The sequence below is a fragment of the Danio rerio genome, chromosome 1, assembly GCF_049306965.1.
Source record: "Danio rerio strain Tuebingen ecotype United States chromosome 1, GRCz12tu, whole genome shotgun sequence".
Classification (NCBI taxonomy): domain Eukaryota; kingdom Metazoa; phylum Chordata; class Actinopteri; order Cypriniformes; family Danionidae; genus Danio; species Danio rerio.
Window position 1 is genome coordinate 61,193,431 of NC_133176.1, and position 20,573 is coordinate 61,214,003.

General features: G+C 38.0%; 1 protein-coding gene and 1 long non-coding RNA gene across 3 annotated transcripts in view; both read left to right on the forward strand.

Annotated features, from left to right (window-relative positions):
* Nucleotides 1-20,573, forward strand: part of LOC141375328 (obscurin-like) — a 39,869-nt gene that overhangs the window by 5,874 nt on the left and 13,422 nt on the right. Inside the window, exons 2-5 of one of the 2 annotated variants that reach the window (XM_073908222.1) lie at nt 17,808-18,125; nt 18,517-18,810; nt 19,798-20,112; nt 20,212-20,505. In XM_073908222.1, coding sequence (XP_073764323.1) covers nt 17,808-18,125; nt 18,517-18,810; nt 19,798-20,112; nt 20,212-20,505 — 1,221 coding nt within the window. The remainder of the gene's footprint in view (nt 1-17,807; nt 18,126-18,516; nt 18,811-19,797; nt 20,113-20,211; nt 20,506-20,573) is intronic. The other variant, XM_073908226.1, reaches the window with a different exon arrangement.
* On the forward strand, nt 756-14,109 carry LOC137496051 (uncharacterized). Its single transcript, XR_011016132.2, has 6 exons — nt 756-1,170; nt 10,097-10,166; nt 10,291-10,491; nt 10,840-10,885; nt 11,161-11,287; nt 12,248-14,109. It is a non-coding gene; the product is annotated as an uncharacterized lncRNA (long non-coding RNA).

The window sequence follows — 20,573 nt, forward strand, 5'->3', positions numbered from 1 at the left end:
CCAGTTTGATATGCGGCGCTGGCTCTGACCGGCCACCGGAGCTCGCGGCCACTCGTTCGTCTTTGTCGTGCGCAAGCCGCACAGCACAGGCATAAAAACGTCAATCATTTCATTCATTCTCAATTCATTCATTTTCCTTCTGCTTCCTCTCTATTTTAGAGGAAAAGCGATAATCTGGACAAACTAAAGACATTTTGCAAACGTAACAGTGGCAGAACCACAAAAAAAAAAAAAAATAGACAAAAAGAAGAGAAAGACGATAACAAAGTGATAGCCAAAAAGAATGAATAGAAATATTAATTTAGAATCACGGATGACTTCCCAGCCGGCACACGACCGACCTTCAACGTTGAAATATGGTTGAAATAAGGTCAGATGTGTTTTGAGCGTTGAAATAATGTTGATAGAACGTTTAATGTTGAACGGTTGAAAAACAGCCTGCATATGACAAGGCTTCAACGTTGAAATGTGGTTGAAAATACGTCAGTAGTTGCTTTAATGTTGAAACAATGTTGAATGATAAATGGTTGAAAAAAAAAAGTTACAGAAATTCTTGTACAAATCAACGTTGACATTTTTTTTTTTTTTTTATCATGATCTGTATGTTGAATTAACGTCATGGCTTAGAACTGGTCAAATAAATGGGGTTTTAAATTTTCAGTGGAAAAAACCAAATATATTTTCTTTACAAACAAAAAAAGTAGTATTGACCTAAAACTGAAAATATATAATATAGAATTAGAACAAGTAAAAATGATCAGGTTTTTAGGTATGTGGTTAGATTCTAGAGCTACATGGAGTAATCACATCAGTAAGATGCAGGAGAAATGCAAAAGAATTTTGAATGTAATGAGATGTATTTCTGGGCGTGAGTGGGGAGCAGATAGACTAGCTTTAAAAACTATTTATGTAACAATGATCAGAGCAATTTTAGATTATGGTTGTGTGGCATACAATTCAGCAGCAAAGTCACAATTAGAAAAACTTGAAAGAATACAATCCCAAGCTCTTAGAATTTGTTGCGGAGCATATCCTTCCTCTCCAGTTCCAGCTTTGCAGGTGGAGATGGGGGAAATGCCAATTCAACTAAGAAGGAAACAACTGATATTGACATACTGGGCAAGAACAAAAGGCCAAGAGGTTAATCATCCTGTAAAAACACTAATGGAGGTATGTTGGGAATATGGGAAAAAGAAAATTAATAGCTTTAACTGGATTATTGAGGAATTAGTGCAGGAAATGAAATTAAATGAATATAATATTATACCATCAATAGTTCTACCAACAACACCTTTATGGATATTACCACAACCAAAAACAGACCTCAAATTATTGAAAGACAGACAGGAAAAAGGACATGAGTTAACAGAGGGATATCTAACAAGAGAGTATATCGGGACAAAATATGATCAGTATACACACATTTTTACAGATGCATCAAAAGATCCGCAAAGTGGCCGGGTGGGGATCGCATATATTATTCCAAGTTTAGATGTGTTAGAAGGGAAAAGAATATCTAATCATTTGTCAGTATTTACAGGAGAGCTGCTAGCAATTATGCTAGCAGTCAACAAAGTTTATGAAATGGATCTAAACAAGTCGATAATATGTTCTGATTCAACTTCAGCGTTACTATGCCTGGATATTAAAAAATCGGAAACTAGACAGGACATTATAATAGAAATTCTTCAATTATTACAAAATTTAGAACAGAAAAACAAAATAGTTGAGTTTGTATGGGTACCAGCACATTCAGGAGTTGAGGGCAATGAAGCAGCAGATAGATTAGCAAAAACAGTAATGGCAAAAGAGAGGATAGAAATGAAAATCAGGTATAGTAGGGCTGAACTTAAATCAGTAATTAAAAAGGGAATACACAAAAAGTGGCAAATAAGTTGGGACAATGAACAAAAAGGCAGACATTTATATGCAATACAACCAAAGGTAGGACAGTTTTTGAAATCATGGGGGAGCAGGAAGGAGGATTGTATTCTTTCAAGAATAAGTATTGCGACTTCCTGATGCCCTCTATAAGTCGCTCGAGAGGCAGTGAGGGTCCTTTATATTTGTGACGCGCTGGTGGCTTTAGACAGAGACACTGAGCCCAAGATGTTATATGGAAAGACTTTATGTAACTTGAAGCATGTAAAAACAATACAGCAATTTGTGTCTTTGAATACCTGTATGGTGCCGATTATGGCGTTGGTGTGATGATTGTTGCGTGTGCCGTTGTGATACAGTTTTGCGTTGCTGTTTGCGTGGCTGTTTGCGCTGCTGTTTGCGTGGCTGTTTGCGTGGCTGTTTGCGGTCAACAAAAAATACGGCTACCCCACTTTCCTTCTCTCCTCCACCCTGTGTGATTGTGCACGCGCTTTATATGTTCGAGCAGGTGCCAATTATGCCCACGTGACCAAAACATAAGACGTCACTGTGAAACCCAAACCAATCAGTATACAAATAAACATTATAATTAAATGAAAAGTAATATGGCTCCTATACACCAGCCCCTAATTATTAGATCACCACATAATAATTATCCAAAATTACAGATAGGAGACATAAATCAAACACACAAAAGTTCAACTGTAAAGTCCAACAGTAAAATGTCCATACTTTTCTTCTTTGTGTCCTAATGGCAAAATCCACAAATAAAAACAAAAAATAATCCACAAAAGGAATTATCAAAAAAAAAAGAAAAGAATTTAACTGTAGTTCATATTTAATCAAACTCAGCCTCCTGCAGCAAGCAGACCTTGGTAATAGGTCTTTCCAAACAGCTGGTTTTTGTTTTAATCCGTACTTGACGGACAAATCCTTTTCGGTCTGGGAAGGTTTGGATCACTCGACCTGTTGGCCAAGAATTTCTAGGAGCTGTGCTGTCCATAATGATCACAAGATCTCCCACAACGAGGTTCCTCTTAACTCCAATCCATCTCTGACGCTCCTGTAGCTGAGGTAAGTATTCCTTAACCCATCTCTTCCAGAATAGATCGGACATGTATTGTACCTGTTTCCACCTCCTAAGTGCATACATGTCTGTCGGTTGGAACAACCCTGAGGGTAATGATGGTGAAGTCTTTAACTGCAACAAGTGGTTTGGAGTTAGTGCTTCCAGGTCATTTGGATCCATGGAAGCCTTGGTGATTGGACGGCTGTTGATGATGGCTTCAATCTCACAGAGCACTGTGTGAAGACCTTCTTCATCCAGGTTTTGCACCTTAAACATTGAATTAAGGACTTTACGCACTGATCTTATTAACCTCTCCCATGATCCTCCATGATGAGAGCCAGCCGGTGGGTTAAAACTCCATCTGATTCCCTTCTGCAGCAAAAGATCATTGATCTGCCCCTGGTTCCACTGTTTAATGGCAGCTTTCAACTCACGTTCTGCACCTACAAAATTAGTTCCGTTATCTGAACGGATCTCTCGCACCTGTCCCCTTCTGGAAATGAAACGCCTGAGTGCATTAATGAATGAGTCCGTATCCAGTGATGGAGCAACCTCAAGGTGTACAGCTCTGATGGCAAGACAGGTAAATATAACCCCATACCGCTTTACCATGCTCCTTCGGCTCTTAACCTCAAAAGGTCCAAAATAGTCCACTCCCACTCGAGTAAATGGTGGTTCATCTGGGACTATTCTTTCGTGTGGCAAGTCTGCCATTTGCTGGTAAACTGGCAGAGCATTTAGACGGCGACAGACGATGCATTTGGACAGTACTTTCCTTATGGCTACACTGACACCAGTTATCCAGTACTTCTCCCTCAATTTGGACAGCATATGGTTCCGTCCACCATGCCCCACTTCCTGATGGATATGTCTCAGCAAGAGTTCTGAAATGTGAAGATCTTTTGTTAATATTATAGGGTGTTTAACTTCCACAGGCATAGCCAACCTACAGAGACGACCACCAACTCTCAGGATTCCATCTTGCAGCTGTGGACAGAGTTTATGGAGGTGACTGGATATTTTAATATGTTGCCCTTTCTCCAGACTGGCTAGCTCTTCAGGAAATCTCTGTCCCTGACAGAATTTAATGATGGCAAGCTCAGCCCGGTCCAAGTCCTCCACTGTGAGTTTACTGCTTGTCCTTTTAAAATAATCAATCTCCTCTGCCACGGAGGAGCTCTGCTGTGCATTGTTGTCAGACTGTACAACGGTCTGATGAAAGTGCCTTGTTTCCTTTAAACAAGACATGAGCCAGTCCTTGATCCTCAAGAACCATGCTACAGATTTCTTAAGGCGTGTCCAGGAAGAAAAATACTTGATCAGGTAAGTGACTGGATCTTCTTTGAGTTGTGTAACGTTTGTTGCAGCAACATTTTTGACCTCGGGGTCTTCAGGTGAAAGGTAGTTGAAGTCCTCCTTGTTTATAGGCCACTCACTCTCCGGATGTAAAAGAAAGTGAGGCCCTGACACCCATGTAGTGTTTTGAATAAACACATCCACCTTAACACCTCTAGATGCCATATCAGCTGGATTGCTTGCAGTGTCCACATACCTCCACTGCTCAGGACTGGAAACTTTCAGGATTTGAGAGACCCGATTAGAAACGAAAACTTTGAATCGTGAGGTTTCATTTCGGATGTATTTGAGCACAGATGTACTGTCCGTCCAAAACACAGAATCCAAAAGATCCATATGCATCTCTTTCCTCCAAAGAATGTCCATGCGACTGGCCATGGTAGCAGCAATAAGCTCCATTCTAGGGATGGTTACGGATTTTAACGGAGCCACTCTTGCCTTCCCCATGATGAAAGCACTGTGCATTACTGAATGCTGGTTCTTCAGCAACAGGTAAGAAACTGTTCCATACCCATCCTGACTGGCATCACTGAAATGGTGTAACTGGGCTGTAACAACATCTCCAAAGCATGATGGTTTCACACATCGGTCCACCTTAAACACATCCAACAAATGCAGCTGCTGCAGCCATTTCATCCAATCCTTTGACACGGACTCCGGCACAGTGTCATCCCAGCCAATTTCTCTCCTGCACAAATCTCTCAGAACTTTCTTTGCTGTTAAAATGACAGGGCTTAGCATTCCCAGAGGGTCATAAATTGAACTGATAGTAGAGAGAATTCCTCTTCTGGTGAGTGGTCTATCCTTTAGTACAATCTTGAACTTAAAACAGTCTGATTTTATGCACCATTCCAAACCCAGCACTCTCTCCACAGGTAATGAATCCAACTCCATGTTTAACCCTTCCATGCCTCTTGCTCTGTGACTTTCAGGGATAGCTTCCAATACACCAGGCCTGTTGGTTATCCATTTTGTGAGGGAAAACCCACCCCTGGCACACAGAGAAACCAGCTCCTGGTAAAGTGACACTGCTTCCTTCTCTGTAACAACTGACACAAGGCAGTCATCTACATAAAAAGAGTTCAATAATTTGTCTACTGCATTCTCACTGTAGTGACATCCATAATCCTCTGCACACCTTCTGAGGGCATAATTGGCACAACTAGGTGATGATGCTGCCCCAAACAAATGCACCTTCATACGGTATTCAACAGGTTGTTGTTCCACATCTCCATTAGGCCACCAAAGAAACCTAAGCAGGTCTGAGTAATCCGAAGAGACCCGTACCTGGTAAAACATGGATTCAACATCAGCCATGATTACTACTGGTTCCTTTCTAAAACGAGTCATGACTCCTATCAAAGAACTCGTAAGATCTGGGCCCTGTAAGAGCTGAGCATTCAACGATGTTCCTTGATAACTCGCTGCACAGTCAAACACAACTCTCATCTTTCCCTTGGTGGGATGAAACACTCCATGGTGTGGTATATACCATACCTTTCCATCACTGCGGTCTAGTTCCTCTACAGGCACCTTCTCAGCATAATCTTTAAGAAGCAGATCATTCATAAAGTTGTTATATTCAGCATGAAATAATGAATCTTTCTGAAACCTCCTTTTCAGATGATGCAAACGCTGTTCGACAATGTTCTTGTTTTTTGGCATGCTGACGTCAATGCTCCTTAATGGTAATGCAATTTGGTAGTGCCCATTCACATGTTTTACTGAATTACTCACTAGTTCTAGGAATTTTTGATCTTCTCTTGACATACCAGCATAATCATCGAGACGGTTTTCAGGGAAGTCAGTTTTAAACTGTTGGTGCCAAATCTCATCCAAATTTACAGCTGACACTCTATTAACCATTACCAGGGGCTGTTTCCAGTTAACCCTTTCTCCACTGTCTCCCATCAGTGGTCCATTAACAGTCCAGCCCAACATGGTTCTAATGGCATATGGTCCATCATTTACACTGCATACCACTTGTAATGGTTCCAGTGCTTTAGGGACATTGGTTCCTATCAGGAGTTCTATTTCGGAATCGATCTGAGGTAAATGAATGTGTTTTAAGTAAGACCATCTTTTAATATCCCTATTAGTTGGAATATTTCCTCGGTGCACTGGCATGGACTCTTGTGTATAAACTTTTGGCAGCTCAAGAAAACTATCTCCTTCCAGAGCTGCAACCTCCAAACCAGATATAATGTTGCTACTCACAACCTTCTCCTGCCCCATGGTTCGTAGAAGAATACGCCCCTTCCTTCCTGTAAGGTGAAGCTTGTGCATCAAGTTCTCTGTACAAAACACTGCAGTGCTCCCTTGGTCCAAAAATGCATAGGTATTAATAATTTTGCTTCCTTTATTAGATTTTACCTGAACCGGTACTATGGGTAGCTTGCAGTCCTCATCTCCAGCCCCTGTAAGACCACTTGACACCAGCATGTTGTCAACAGGCACCACTGTGTTCCTCTCAGTCTGCTCAATAACATGTGCAGGTTCCCTATGAAGTACTGTAGGATGCTTAAGGTTACACTTTGAACAAGAAATCCTTTTACGGCAATTTTTACTGATGTGTCCTCCTGTACACAAACAGCCAAAACATATACCATTTTCCCTCAAGAAGCCTATCTTCTTCTCGTGTACCATCTTCCCCAGCTGTACACACATATCTAGGGTGTGTCCTCCTCCACAGCACATACACACTTTCTTATCTGTTGTTATAATTTCCTTCCTTTTCTTTTCAGACTGACATTTACTTTCCACAGCGCCCACACTGGTCGCAAAGCTGATTCCTTTGTTTCCTGATCGATATTGTGACTTAAGTTTGTTCATTCCTTTATTTCCACTTACTGATGTAGTGTCTTGTATGTTACCAAACACCGGATCTGTGAGTATTTTCACTTGCTTCTCAATGAAGTCAGCAATGTCTTTGAACTTAACTCTCTGGTTATTGCTTTCCTGCAGCTCACAAACCTGGCTCCTCCATCGATCTCTGAGTTTATATGGAAGTTTTTTAATAATACACAACATATTAGAAGGCATGTCTAAGTCATGAAGATACTGCACATCCTCCATTGCATTACAACAGCCTCTGAGAAAGAAACTGAAATCCTGCAGAGCCTTCACATCCTCGGTTTTAATTGGAGACCATAAAAGGGCTTTGTCCATATAAGCAGAGGCCACTTTCTGTTCGTCCCCAAACTGTTCCTTCAACAAAGTTTTTGCTTTCAAATATCCTCGATCTGGATTCATATAATGACAGCTCCCCACAAGTGCTTTAGCATGGCCCCTTGTATATTGCTCCAAGAAATACAAACGGTCACAGTTGTCATTTATATTTTTCTCAATACCATTCTCAAAAGCTCTAATAAAAGAGTGGTATTTCAGTGGGTCACCATCAAATATGGGTATTTCTCTTTTTGGTAAAGCTGAAAGCCCCTGTTGCTGCATCAACAGTGTTGTTACCTCATTCTGTTTCTTCATGAGACCAAGAACACAATTTTTGGTTTCCGAATCCATGAAAATATCTGTATTGAAATCATGTGGTCCTTGTGAATCTTGCATGTCGAAAGAATTCAGGTGGTTTTGCGAAAATGGTGGGTCAATGATGTTTGATGGAGTTATATTGTCCAACACTGGAGTAAGCTTGACTTTGGGTTTAGCTCCTAAATATCTCTCCTTATTTGAATCTGATGGAATAAATTCACCTGCATCAACATTGAATGGTTGTTTAGACTGTTTTGCCACATAAGAGTTCATCCCATCTGAAACATTTGATGTCAGTATCACGCTTGTTGTTGTACTGTGTGTTTTGAGAACCTCAAGTTTTGCCTGTTCTCCTGCAATTTCAGCATCCAGTTGCAATCTTTCTTTCCTTTTACGCAACTTTTCCTCCTCTTCTTCCAGTGCATGTCTTTCTTCTAATAATTTTTTCTTCATGGCTAAAGCAGCCAACTCAGCTTGGGCTTTTAAACGTGCAGATGAGGTTGAAGAATGTTTTGACAGTGATGATTTGTTACAGCTTATGTTTGAAACACTATCACGTGGATTAATTTCATCCTCATTTTCAACTTCATTTGATTTTGCAGAAATCACATTTTCGTTCATTTCTGTTGCATTCTGTGAAACACCCTGGGTTTGCTCAGTTTCACTGATCCATTGCTCAGTTTGGTTTTGAAACACACTGCTGTAATTCATTATGCTTAAAAACCATTCCTTTTGTTTAAGAAATTCGTCCTCAGGAAGTAATGGCATAAGTTCATCATGTGCATTAACAGCACTCTCACACATTGTGTTTAAAGTCATTAAACATTGCTTTATTTGAAGGATGTTTCCCTTTTGTTTCATATATTCTTTCATTTTTGGTATCAACCCTTTGATTTTATCAACAGCACGTTTACGTTCACATTGCAATCTCTCAATTTTATTCAGCAAGGCCTTTTGAGTGAGTTTGCTTTCCCTTTTCTTTCCCATCTCTTCAACCGAGCACGGGGTACCACCAGTTTGACTCATAGTGACTCTTTTGATTCAGTGTTCAGTGAATCACAACATCCAAACACAATGCAACGTTTGAACACGCTCAAACGATTCGATTCAATTCAACAGCAGTTCATTTTCCTTCCAAACAACATCACGGCATCACACAAACAAGCCGCAAAGTGCAGACTTCCTACAGACACCAAAGTAAGTCGCGCGACCTCGCGCATCTGATTTGCATTCCAAACAACTTTAACATGCACCAATGCCAACCAGATTTCTCATCCACACATATATCCACAGATAAACTTATCTGTCCTATGTAAACGAACACATGACGTGGCCCATTTGGTTTGCAATCGCATCACTTACTTGGCGTCTTCCTGATTCGTCTGTGCGCTGATTTTGCGAGCGATGATTTTCCTGATAAGATGCCGTTTTTTGTTGACAAAATATTGCGACTTCCTGATGCCCTCTATAAGTCGCTCGAGAGGCAGTGAGGGTCCTTTATATTTGTGACGCGCTGGTGGCTTTAGACAGAGACACTGAGCCCAAGATGTTATATGGAAAGACTTTATGTAACTTGAAGCATGTAAAAACAATACAGCAATTTGTGTCTTTGAATACCTGTATGGTGCCGATTATGGCGTTGGTGTGATGATTGTTGCGTGTGCCGTTGTGATACAGTTTTGCGTTGCTGTTTGCGTGGCTGTTTGCGCTGCTGTTTGCGTGGCTGTTTGCGTGGCTGTTTGCGGTCAACAAAAAATACGGCTACCCCACTTTCCTTCTCTCCTCCACCCTGTGTGATTGTGCACGCGCTTTATATGTTCGAGCAGGTGCCAATTATGCCCACGTGACCAAAACATAAGACGTCACTGTGAAACCCAAACCAATCAGTATACAAATAAACATTATAATTAAATGAAAAGTAATATGGCTCCTATAATAAGGATAGGACATACAGGGCTGAACGCTACATTACACATGATAGGAAAACATCCAACAGGGTTGTGTGATGGATGCGGAGAAAGAGAGACAGTAGAACATGTAATCATTAGTTGCAATAAATACACAGAGGAAAGAAATATGTTAATTAATGACCTACAGATAAATGATGAACAAATAACACTGAAAGAGTTTTTATATCAGGAAGGAAAGAAATGGTTGATTCAATTCTTAAAAAGAACTCAGTTAATACATAGGATATAGAATGTCTAAATATATTTATTTAATTAACTTAATTATTATTTTATTTATAACAATATTAAGCTTTCTCCTCTCATCTACTATGTTTTCTATGTCTCGGCTGTGAAGGACCTGAGCTGTAGATGGAGGAGCTGAACACGCAGCAACATCGAAGGCTCGGGTTTTGAAGAGTCAAGAGGTAAAAAAAAAATAAAAAATATATATATATATATATATATATATATATATATATATATATATATATATATATATATATATATAAATAAATAAAAATAAGAGAGTCTCTGATCCATAACCCACAGTAGGTGGCGGTAATGCTCTGATAAGAATGCGAACCGCCAATAAACACCAGGAAGGAAGGAAGGAAGGAACGTCATGGCTTCATCCAATATTCAACATGTTTGGTTACCATGGTATCGGAGGACTAGGCGCACGCGGCCACGCGCAGCGCTTTACTTCACTTAATTACGAACACCTGACCTGCAGTGCAGCAGAATTCAGAGGTAAGCGTGTTTTTAGATGCTTTAATGTTTTATTTACCCCCCGATTTTGTTTTACACACAGTGTATCTTAAATGTGACTTGGTGTAGTGTTTCGAATTTTGAAGCATTTAAAACTTTCCAGTTTGGTTTTTAGTCGTTTGCGCTCGAGGTAATGTCACATGTTTAACGTTAGTCTAAATGAGCGTTTTTATGGCAAATTCAAAGCGATAAACTCCAAACGCAGTATAAAGTTACTTAGCAACGTTATAAAACAATATCCTTTTTATACGCTGTATTATTAGTGTTATTATTACAAAGTGAACTGCTGTCGTTTCACTGTTGTTGTTGTTGTTTTTGCTTTTACTCTAGAGACGCACTAACTTGCACAGCATTGAATGGAAAAGGCTTTATCCATGTAAGTTTACTTTAGCTTTAACTAAGCTATCTGTAAAATCTTCTTGATGCTTTGGTTGGTGATATTCTCTTTCTAATCTGTTTGTTTATTGATTGTTAGGCTATGTTGTGATATTATATTGATATTATTATTGTGAAATCATGTTGTGATGTTATACTATGTGACAGTATTGGGGAACAAATATGTATTTAGTTAGAAATTAATGCTTAAATTACACTTTGTATAGTGGCAGATAAGAGGTGTAATGGGTTTTAATTTTCTGGGTTTTCTGGAAGGTCCAGTTGAGGGGCATCAAGAACACGCAGATGGCCTAAACCTGTATCAGCCTGGACAGACTGCAGTTCTGCTATTCCACGCCAAGGCTTTTGTATGGATGTCTGACTACTACTGTGTTCTCTAAAGGTATTACTGGAGCAAAACAACAGCACCTGTTACAGTGAAATTTGTATTAATAAAAATAGTGATACATGTGTAGCAGGTCCAGTACATGTGATGTCATTGAGAAGTTGTTTTTATTAAATGTCCTTAAAACAAGTAAATAAACATACTATTTAAATAAATCTAAATATTAAAAACTTGAGGATTAAGATGAGAAATGAAATGAATCATCTGTCTTGCGAAAGGGGTGTACTTAAGAATTCTGGTGTTTTCCAACTGAAAGGGATAGTTCAACCAAGAATGAAAATTTACTCACATTTTACTCCCCAAATGGTTTAAAACCCTTATGAGTTTATTTTGTTGAACAAAAAAAGAGGCTATTCTGAAAAAAAAAACTAAAAACCTGTAAACATTGACCTCCATAGTAGAAAAAAATACTATAGAAGTCAATGGTTATAGATTTGCAGCTTTCTTCAAAATATCTTCTTTTGTGTTCAACGTGGTCAGTAAATGACGACAGAATACAAATTTTGAACTATCCCTTTAATTCTCTGACCTACATGCAGACTTTTGTAGAAGTGCTACTCCATCTAGAGTTTTTCTCAACCATATGTCTAAAAAGCTTCAAACAGCTTTTACAGTACATGTAATGGTTTACAACAACTTGTAATTATTAGATGTGTTGAATGTTTCATGATTCTTTACTGCAGCCTTTGTTAAAAAAAAAAAAAGTAATTTTTTTGAGAATCTGAAATTTGAATTCTGGAAATGCTGGCACCGGTGGTGGCGAAGGGCTTCCTGACGATATCACACCTTATTCTTCACTTCTCTTAGTTAGGAATATTCAGATGGATGAGTCAAAATTATTGAGTGGGACGATATTATAGGACAAATTTGGATTCAATAAAAAATAAATATTTGAATTTCACTTTGTATAATAGCAGACACCAACTTAGTTGTAACCTCGTATTTCATTTATTGCAGGTTTTCTGGAAGCTCCATTTGAGGACATCAAGGACATACTGATGGCCTAAACCAGTGTCAGCCTAGACAGACAGACAGACAGACAGACAGACATCTATTGCAGTTCTGCTACACAAGACCAAACTCTCTGCTTTTGTATGGATGTCTGACTAGTACGGTGTTCTCTAAAGGTATAACTGGAGCAAAACAACAGTATCCGTTACAGTGAAATTTGTGTTCATAAAAGATATGTGTAACAGGTCCAGTACATTTGTCATAAAGGTTAAATCACAGTAAGTACTGTAAAAATAACTTGTTTGCCTTTGCCACAACAGGTCATGGTGTGTGCAAACTGCTCGTAGTAAACACACATGCTGATCTGATGCGGGAGAGATATACGCAAACACATTTGTATTTACTGTTTTGTTTTGCCTCACTAAAGTGTTGTTGGAGCTTGGTATGTTCACAGTTGAAATCACTGAAGTCCCATGGAACGTTTTGACAATGTGTTTTGTGCCTTATCTTGACAATGACCATCTTGGGACTATTGCTGTCTGTAGAGGATGAGGAGCATTTAATCTAAAATATTTTAGTTTGTGTTCTGAAGATTAACAGGTCTCTGGGATGACACAAGTACTTAATAACAGAACCTATATGAACAGTTAATGTGACATGTAATAGTGAAATAGTGGTCCTACATTCACAAATGTGAGCCATTATTATAAGACCCATGTGAACATGCAATTTTTATGATACTAATAATAATAGAATAACAAATTGCTTTTACTGTTGTGTTTGTGAGAGAGAATCAAACTATATATTCTACACATTTTCTTGATGATTTACTGAAATATTTGTCTACATGTTCCACTGTCACAGGTGCTCAGTTTTGCTGCAGTAATGCTAAACACAATAGATGTACTTTATGCAAAAAAAAAAAAAAAAAAACTACTAAATATTTAGCATGCAGACCTGCAAAGTGAAGGAGTAATGTCAGGTTTAGATTATAGCATGAGTTTTCACTATTGTGAAAGTGAAGCCATTCATTCACAATGAATTGGAATAGCAAACCTCATTATTGATTTTGTAGGAAACTCACCTGGTGTTTGAGAAATAAATATGTATTTAACTGCTAGACTGATATAGATGTTTAAGTGTTTTACGCTTGATTTTTTTGTCCCAGGGCCATCTTTTACCTCAAGTTTTTCTCCCAACCTATAAAACCTCAAACAGATGTAATGTATTTTACTTGTGATTCTTATTTGTGAGTGATGTTTTTTATTTAATTTTTTTTATTGCAGCCACTTTAAAAATGGGTATTTTGTAAACTTTGTAAACGGAATTGTATTTTGGAGACTGTGATGGTTGAAGCATAGTTTAGTTACTTAGTTTAATTTAGTTAGTATCTGTCTTTCTGAAGACGGTAACACTTTACAATAAGGTTGTATTAGTAAGTGTTAATGTATTTACTAACATGAACAAAGAACAATGAAGCATCTTTCAAATAAAGAAAGTACAGTTCATGTCAGCTCAGTGCATTAATGTTAACAAGCATACATTTTGATTTTAATAGCATCGGGACATATTTCAATTAATTAAATGATTAATAAATGCTGTACAAGTATTTGTTCTTTGTTCATGTTAGTAAACATTAACTAACTTTAATTCATGAAACCTAATTAAAAAGTGACTATTTAATTGTATGCCTTTTTCTGTATTTGAGCATGTATAGTAACCTGCATGGTTTTAATGATGTATGCTGTAAATGTTGCTGTATATTTAGAATAATTGAAATAATGAGGTGTGTATTAAATAAATTGATACACAGGCTAAGTTGTGTATTTGTGTCGTGTATTTTTAATTAGTAAAAATTTGTTTGCTATATTTATGGACTTTGCGTTGTATGTAATTCCTATTTAACTTACGTTGAAATGTATGACGGTGAAACAACGTCACGGTATCAACGTTGATCCAATTTGCAAAACCGAAAGGTAATTCAACCTTCATTCAACGTCTACAAAACGACCATAATTCACCCATGAAAAAGGTAAGAGTGAAACAACGTCGTGAATTCAACGGTGAATCACCGGTGGTGTTCCGACGGTGAAACAACGTCACTATATAAACGTTGATCCAATTTGCAAAATCGAAAGGTAATTCAACGTTGATCCAACCATAGACCTGACGTTGATTCAACGTTGAATCACCGTTGAAATGCCGGCTGGGTTATTTAAGCGCAATAGCCCAAATACATGTCATAAAATATTAATATTAACAATCATAATTTGAATAATGAAATTATATAACCTATCCCAATCCTGACATAGCTGCGTTTAAATAATAACTGAAGACGCTCCTTTAATGCATTTGCACGTTATGTTAAATTATTTTAAATTACACGCCCCATCCATAACCAACCTTAAATCATACCTGAACACTGTTTAACATTTCCAAGTAAACTGTTTTGTGTGACATTCTCATAAAATCTCTCTGGTTTTGAAAATCTTTGTTCGTAATTGTTCTTAGCCCTGTCAATGTTTATCTATTTTGTATTATTATTATAATATTTCCTCTCCTGTTTCTCTTACGTTTATATTCTTTAGCTGTCAATATAATACTTAGTGTCTATGGAAGAAAGAGTCAATAAAGATAGACAATGTGTAACATCATATTCATCAAAAGACGGTTTATGTGCAAGTAACCGCACCGGTCCGAGCAGGTAACGAGCCAGCATGGGAGACAAGCTCCGATAAGATTGCAGAACAACGTCTGTCCCTGGATCCGAGGAGTGAGCTTTACGCGATCACCAGCTGGCTTCCGTTACATAAGGGCAAATATAGATGATTAAAACCTCATTTACTCATTTTACTCATACTTTTTATCATTTATAATGTCCAAAGCATTGATATTAATATTAAATGCTACTTTTGTGCCTTTAATAGCCTTTTTCTCGCCTGTTTACTGGGTTAAAAATCTTACATTATTCCATCTCCACCTGCTGGTGAAAGCTAGAGCAGCTGGCGATCTTCACTCTGCAATCTATTGCTTTTCCTGCAGTTCCCGGATGTAATGTTGAATTTTAACAGTCGAATTTGATCCACTGAATTTATGGAAGCGAATATTTGAACTGAAATAAAATGAACTGAAAATTACCTTTTGAATATTATACATCGTATTTTTAAAGGGTATTGAATATTTTTTAAGTGAAATCTGAAAATTGAATATGAATTATTGAATTTTTAAGTTTGAAAACGTGTTTGAAATATTTTTCGTTGAAATATTCACAGCTTAAATATACAGATATGTTAAATTTCAGGACCTAAAAATACAAACCCTGGAATTCAAGTCATAAAAATGCAAGAACTTGTTAATACGGTGTATTATTTTTTTCAGTTTGTGATATTCAACAAGATTTTTAATTCAAGACTTTAGGCATTGATTTTGTTCCATACAAATCCCAGTAATTTTCAGGCCCACCACAACTTGATGTAGGAGTTCAGTTTCCTCCGCCCACCGAATTGACTAACAGGCGTGTATTAACATGTCTCAGTAATAATGTGTAAAAACAGAACATGATTTTCAAAGAAACTGGGATTAAACTCAACTCTCCATCTTCAGCTGCACCTCAAGAAAGATTTACAAGTTTAAATTTGTGTAGGTTTGCAATAAAGAAAAGAGTCCCCACAGCCGCATCAGAGGACACTTCATACATAAAACAGGAGTCCTGGCTTGTGGACATTAAATCTGGTTAGTTGTGTAGAGTAGCATAATGCAGGGGTTTCCAAACTTTTCAGCCTGCAACAATGCCAGTGACTCACGACCCCCAATATCTTTAGTCTTTTGGAAGACTTCATAACTGGGTTGGTGTAGATGGGATTGTGCTAAATTGGTTTAAATCTTATCTATGTGGGGGGTCACAGATTGCGTACTGTTCCTTTATGTCATGCTGTACCCTAAGGGTCTTGGTCCACTTCTCTTTAGTATATATATGTTGCCTCTTGGTCAAATCCTGCAAAAATTTGGGATTAGATATCATTGCTATGCCAATGACACACAGATCTATATTAACACTTCTCCCAATTCATTGGTATCAATGTCATTGCCTTTTATCATCTTCGAAATACAGCCCGCGTACGTCCTTTCCTCTCGAGGCCTGACGCTATTATTAACATGTTAACAATGTTATTATTAATTAATATTTTGATCTTCAGTAGGTTATGGATAAAATGTGGTAATTCTGATTGTTTAATAAAATTAATTAGATTTTTGGAAATCGCCAAGCCACCCCACCCCCATTGTCCCGCAACCCTCACTTTGGGAACCTGGCATAATGGATATAGCAGTGTATATCAACTTGTATCCGGTCATATTTACTTCAAGTAGATGTGCAAAAACAGTGCAAAGTTAAATGTGTGTGTGTACTGCAAACTTTGTAACAGCATTTGTGTGGGACTCATCATTGCAGAAAGGCTTGAATAAACTCTATTACAAATCAAATAAACTCACTTGGTATTTTAACTCATAAACTAGATCAATGCTTCATTGCTGTCTCTGTCACTGACTGCTGTTTATCTGACAGAGACAGACACACATGTGGGAACAGTGGGTGGGGAGAACCAGCTCATTTGCATTTAAAGACACAGGCTATGAAACAGCTACAATGTAATTTTACTCCAAAATGTGTTTTTTCAGCAGGGTATAATAAATGATCTTAAAGGTATTTTAAGCTGAAAATTTAAAGACACATTTTAGAGACACCAAAGGCTCATCTTAAATCATGTAGAAAGGGTAAAATAGAAAATGAATCCAGAAGTGCCTTGTAAACCTCGTCATGTTCACTAGGTGTCGCTGTGCAAGTGCTGAAAGTGATGTTCAGTCAGTGTTTGTCCTGTATAGGTGTCGCTGTGTGTGTGTGAACAAAGGAAGTAAAGCTGCTCATTACTAATAAAGAGCTGAAGAATGAGGAAGCCACTAAAGCAGACTGATGTAGATACAGAGAGATCCACACACACACACACATGCACACACATTCAGTATCAACAACACACTCAACTCAAATCAAAATGAAGATCCTCCTCATCTTCTTTGTCTTCACTTTACAGCTGATGTCAGGTTAGAGCTTTTCTCTTTCAGTCACTACTGTAATGATGCTGTTTTCTGATCACACTATCAATTTAATCCTCAGCTGAGGTGAGATATATTGATGTCACTGGATATTTGGGAGGAAATCTTCTTGTTAGTTCATTGGAGCCTTGGCATGAAAGTGATGCAAAATTCATGGAAAAGCTACGGGGTAGCATAATAATAAACAACAGGAAACAGCGTCAGTGGATTAATGAAGGAAGATTCACTTTATTTTACACTGATTATAGAAACCTTGTGATCTACATTAAAGAGCTGGTCACAGAAGATGCTGGAACATACAGGATTAAAGTTAAAGGAAAGTGGTCCATCAACATGATTTTAAGTGTAAAAAAAGGTCAGTTGTATTAAGTGTTTTTTTTTTTGTTTTTTTTGGAGTAACTGATCATTTAAAAAACTTTTATGTTAAAAGATATATATCTTGTTTATGTAATGACAGATTCTTGTTGTGAAGTTCCCAAGACAGTGATGGTGAATAATGGAGAAACTAACAGCTTCAGCTGTAAATATTCACACAATCAGATTCATAATTTCAAGGCGATATTCAAAGAAGGAAAAAACTCCATTGAGGTGATTCACAACACATGGAAAAAGACAGACAGATTCAGTGTTTCTGATGACGGACAGAGAAACTCATTGCATGTGAGCATTACTGCAGTGACAGCAGATGATGGAGGAGTTTACTTATGTGGAGTTTGGGTCAACAAACACTCGTACAGTTACTACATTACTAATACTGTACATCTGCACATTATGAGTGAGTACAACAAACGTGTCCTTTATTAAATGTTTATAAAAGTTGCCTTTATGTGATATTAGTGAGGAATCTGAGTGGTGTAAATGTAATTACTGTCTGAAATGTACGTACAAGGTAAGTAATGAAGGGTTCACACTAAAGTAGAATTTAGGTTTTGGAGAGCCATAGTTCAGCAGAGATTTGATCCAGCATTGGCAAAAACTCAACTGCCTGTACCTTTCAAGTAACACTAATACCTTGAATACCTTGTTAGGTGTGTTTGATTCAGATTAAAGCATAACTCTCCATGACTGGCTTTCCAGAACTGAACTTGTTTATCACCAAAGTAAGGTCAACTCAAATCTGGATTTTGAGCTAAAATCTGTGGTTTGATGATGTTTGTGATTGACAGCTAAAGTGGGCGTGTCTACAGTGATTGGCTCCTCAGGAGCTGCTCTGATGATCAAGTGTGAACATCCTCAACACAAAAACAAGACCAGATACATCTGTAAAGAATCATCAGCTGGATTTTCAGAAGAATGGATGAAGAATGGAGATGTTTCTGTAGATGAGGACAGCAGAGCAGGAGTCTTGATGGTGTTTTTTAGAGAGCTGAAAGCTGCAGATGCAGGAACATACAGGTGTGGAGTGAAGGACTCTGAATATACTGAGAGATTCACTCAACTTCAGCTCAAAGTCAGACACGGTGAGGAAACAGCAGATACTTTAATTTGAATAAACTACTAATGCTATATTAGTAAGCCCCTGTGAAATCAAAATGGATGTTCTTTGCCGTGTTAGTGTCAATATGTTAGTCTTAATGTAATCTATAATCTAGTGGGCTTCAAAACAGAGTCTAGGAGCATTTAGAAGATCTTTAGGTTTGTCTATTCCGGCAAAATGAATCAACAAATGTTTTATTTATTCACATCAAATAATGCTCAAACGTAAACACTTGCAAATATAAGACAATAATAAATGATCTGAACTCTGTCATCTTTTTGAAATGCCATGTGCCATGTCTAGCCCTGCGGAAAATACATTGCACACACATACAAAGTCAGCATACAGGAAACAAGGAGAACCAAAATTCAAACAGTGTGTATACTCATTTGGTGACTAAGGTGGGGAAATAGGACTTCCTTTGAGGTGAATGAAGTCTCCTGTCATGTTGTCTTCATGTTTCAGTGGAGATTACAATAAAGATTAAATAAAAATGCACATTTCAAAGCACTTCTCGGGACTTCCAGCCTCCACCGCGGTGACTGAAGCGCTGCACAAGACTTTTGGCCAGCGGAGAAATTAAAATGGTCATGCTGAACTGAGTCTGGTTCTCTCAAGGTTTTTTTTCTTCACTCCCATCAGGTGAAGTTTTTTTTCCCTCTCCACTGTCGCCACTGGCTCGCATGGTTCAGGATTGGTAGAGCTGCGCATCGATAAATTTGCTCTTCAGTGTTTGAACTCTCAGTAATGATTAAATCACACTGAACTGAGCTAAACTGAACTGAACTGAACTTAAACACTAAAACCTGCACCACACTGTTCCAGTTACTGTGACCATTTATGTGAAGCTGCTTTGACACAATCTACATTGTAAACGCGCTATACAAATAAAGCTGAATTGAATTGAATTGAACTTCTAACCTGCATGTTTGGAGAATCTGTTCTGACTTTCTTTTATTTTCATTAACAGATGCAGAAAATCCAAAAGTTATGACTGAATCTGTTCATCTTGGTGGAGAAGTGAAGATCAGCTGTCAAATCCCAGAAGAACAGAAAGTTCTTTTCTGCAAAGAGGAATATAATCAGAGCTGCCAGAAAACAAGAGCATCTGAAGATCCACAACTGACTCGTGCAGGATCTGTGGGAGGTGAAGAGAGAGTTTTCACAGTGAGCATCAGTAATGTGAGTGTCAGAGATGCTGGAGTTTACTGGTGTGGAGCAGAAACCAGAGACACACATCTGACCTTCATCTCCCTGACCACTAAAATCCAGCTCAGCGTCATCAGTGAGTCCATTCAGATAAAGAGTAATGAAGCCATCAAACATTTACTGTGTATAGAGGTCACATTGACATGGATGTTGAACTAATATTTGTGATTGACAGCTAAAGTGGGCGTGTCTACAGTGATTGGCTACTCAGGAGCTGCTGTGATGATCAAGTGTGAACATCCTCAACACAAAAACAAGACCAAATACATCTGTAAAGAATCATCAGCTGGATGTTCAGGAGAATGGATGAAGAATGGAGATGTTTCTGTAGATGAGGACAGCAGAGCAGGAGTCTTGATGGTGTTTTTTAGAGAGCTGAAAGCTGCAGATGCAGGAACATACAGGTGTGGAGTGAAGGACTCTGAATATACTGAGAGATTCACTCAACTTCAGCTCAAAGTCAGACACGGTGAGGAAAATACAGATACTTTAACTTGTGTATATACATTTATCAGCTACTTTATTAGGTACTGTACA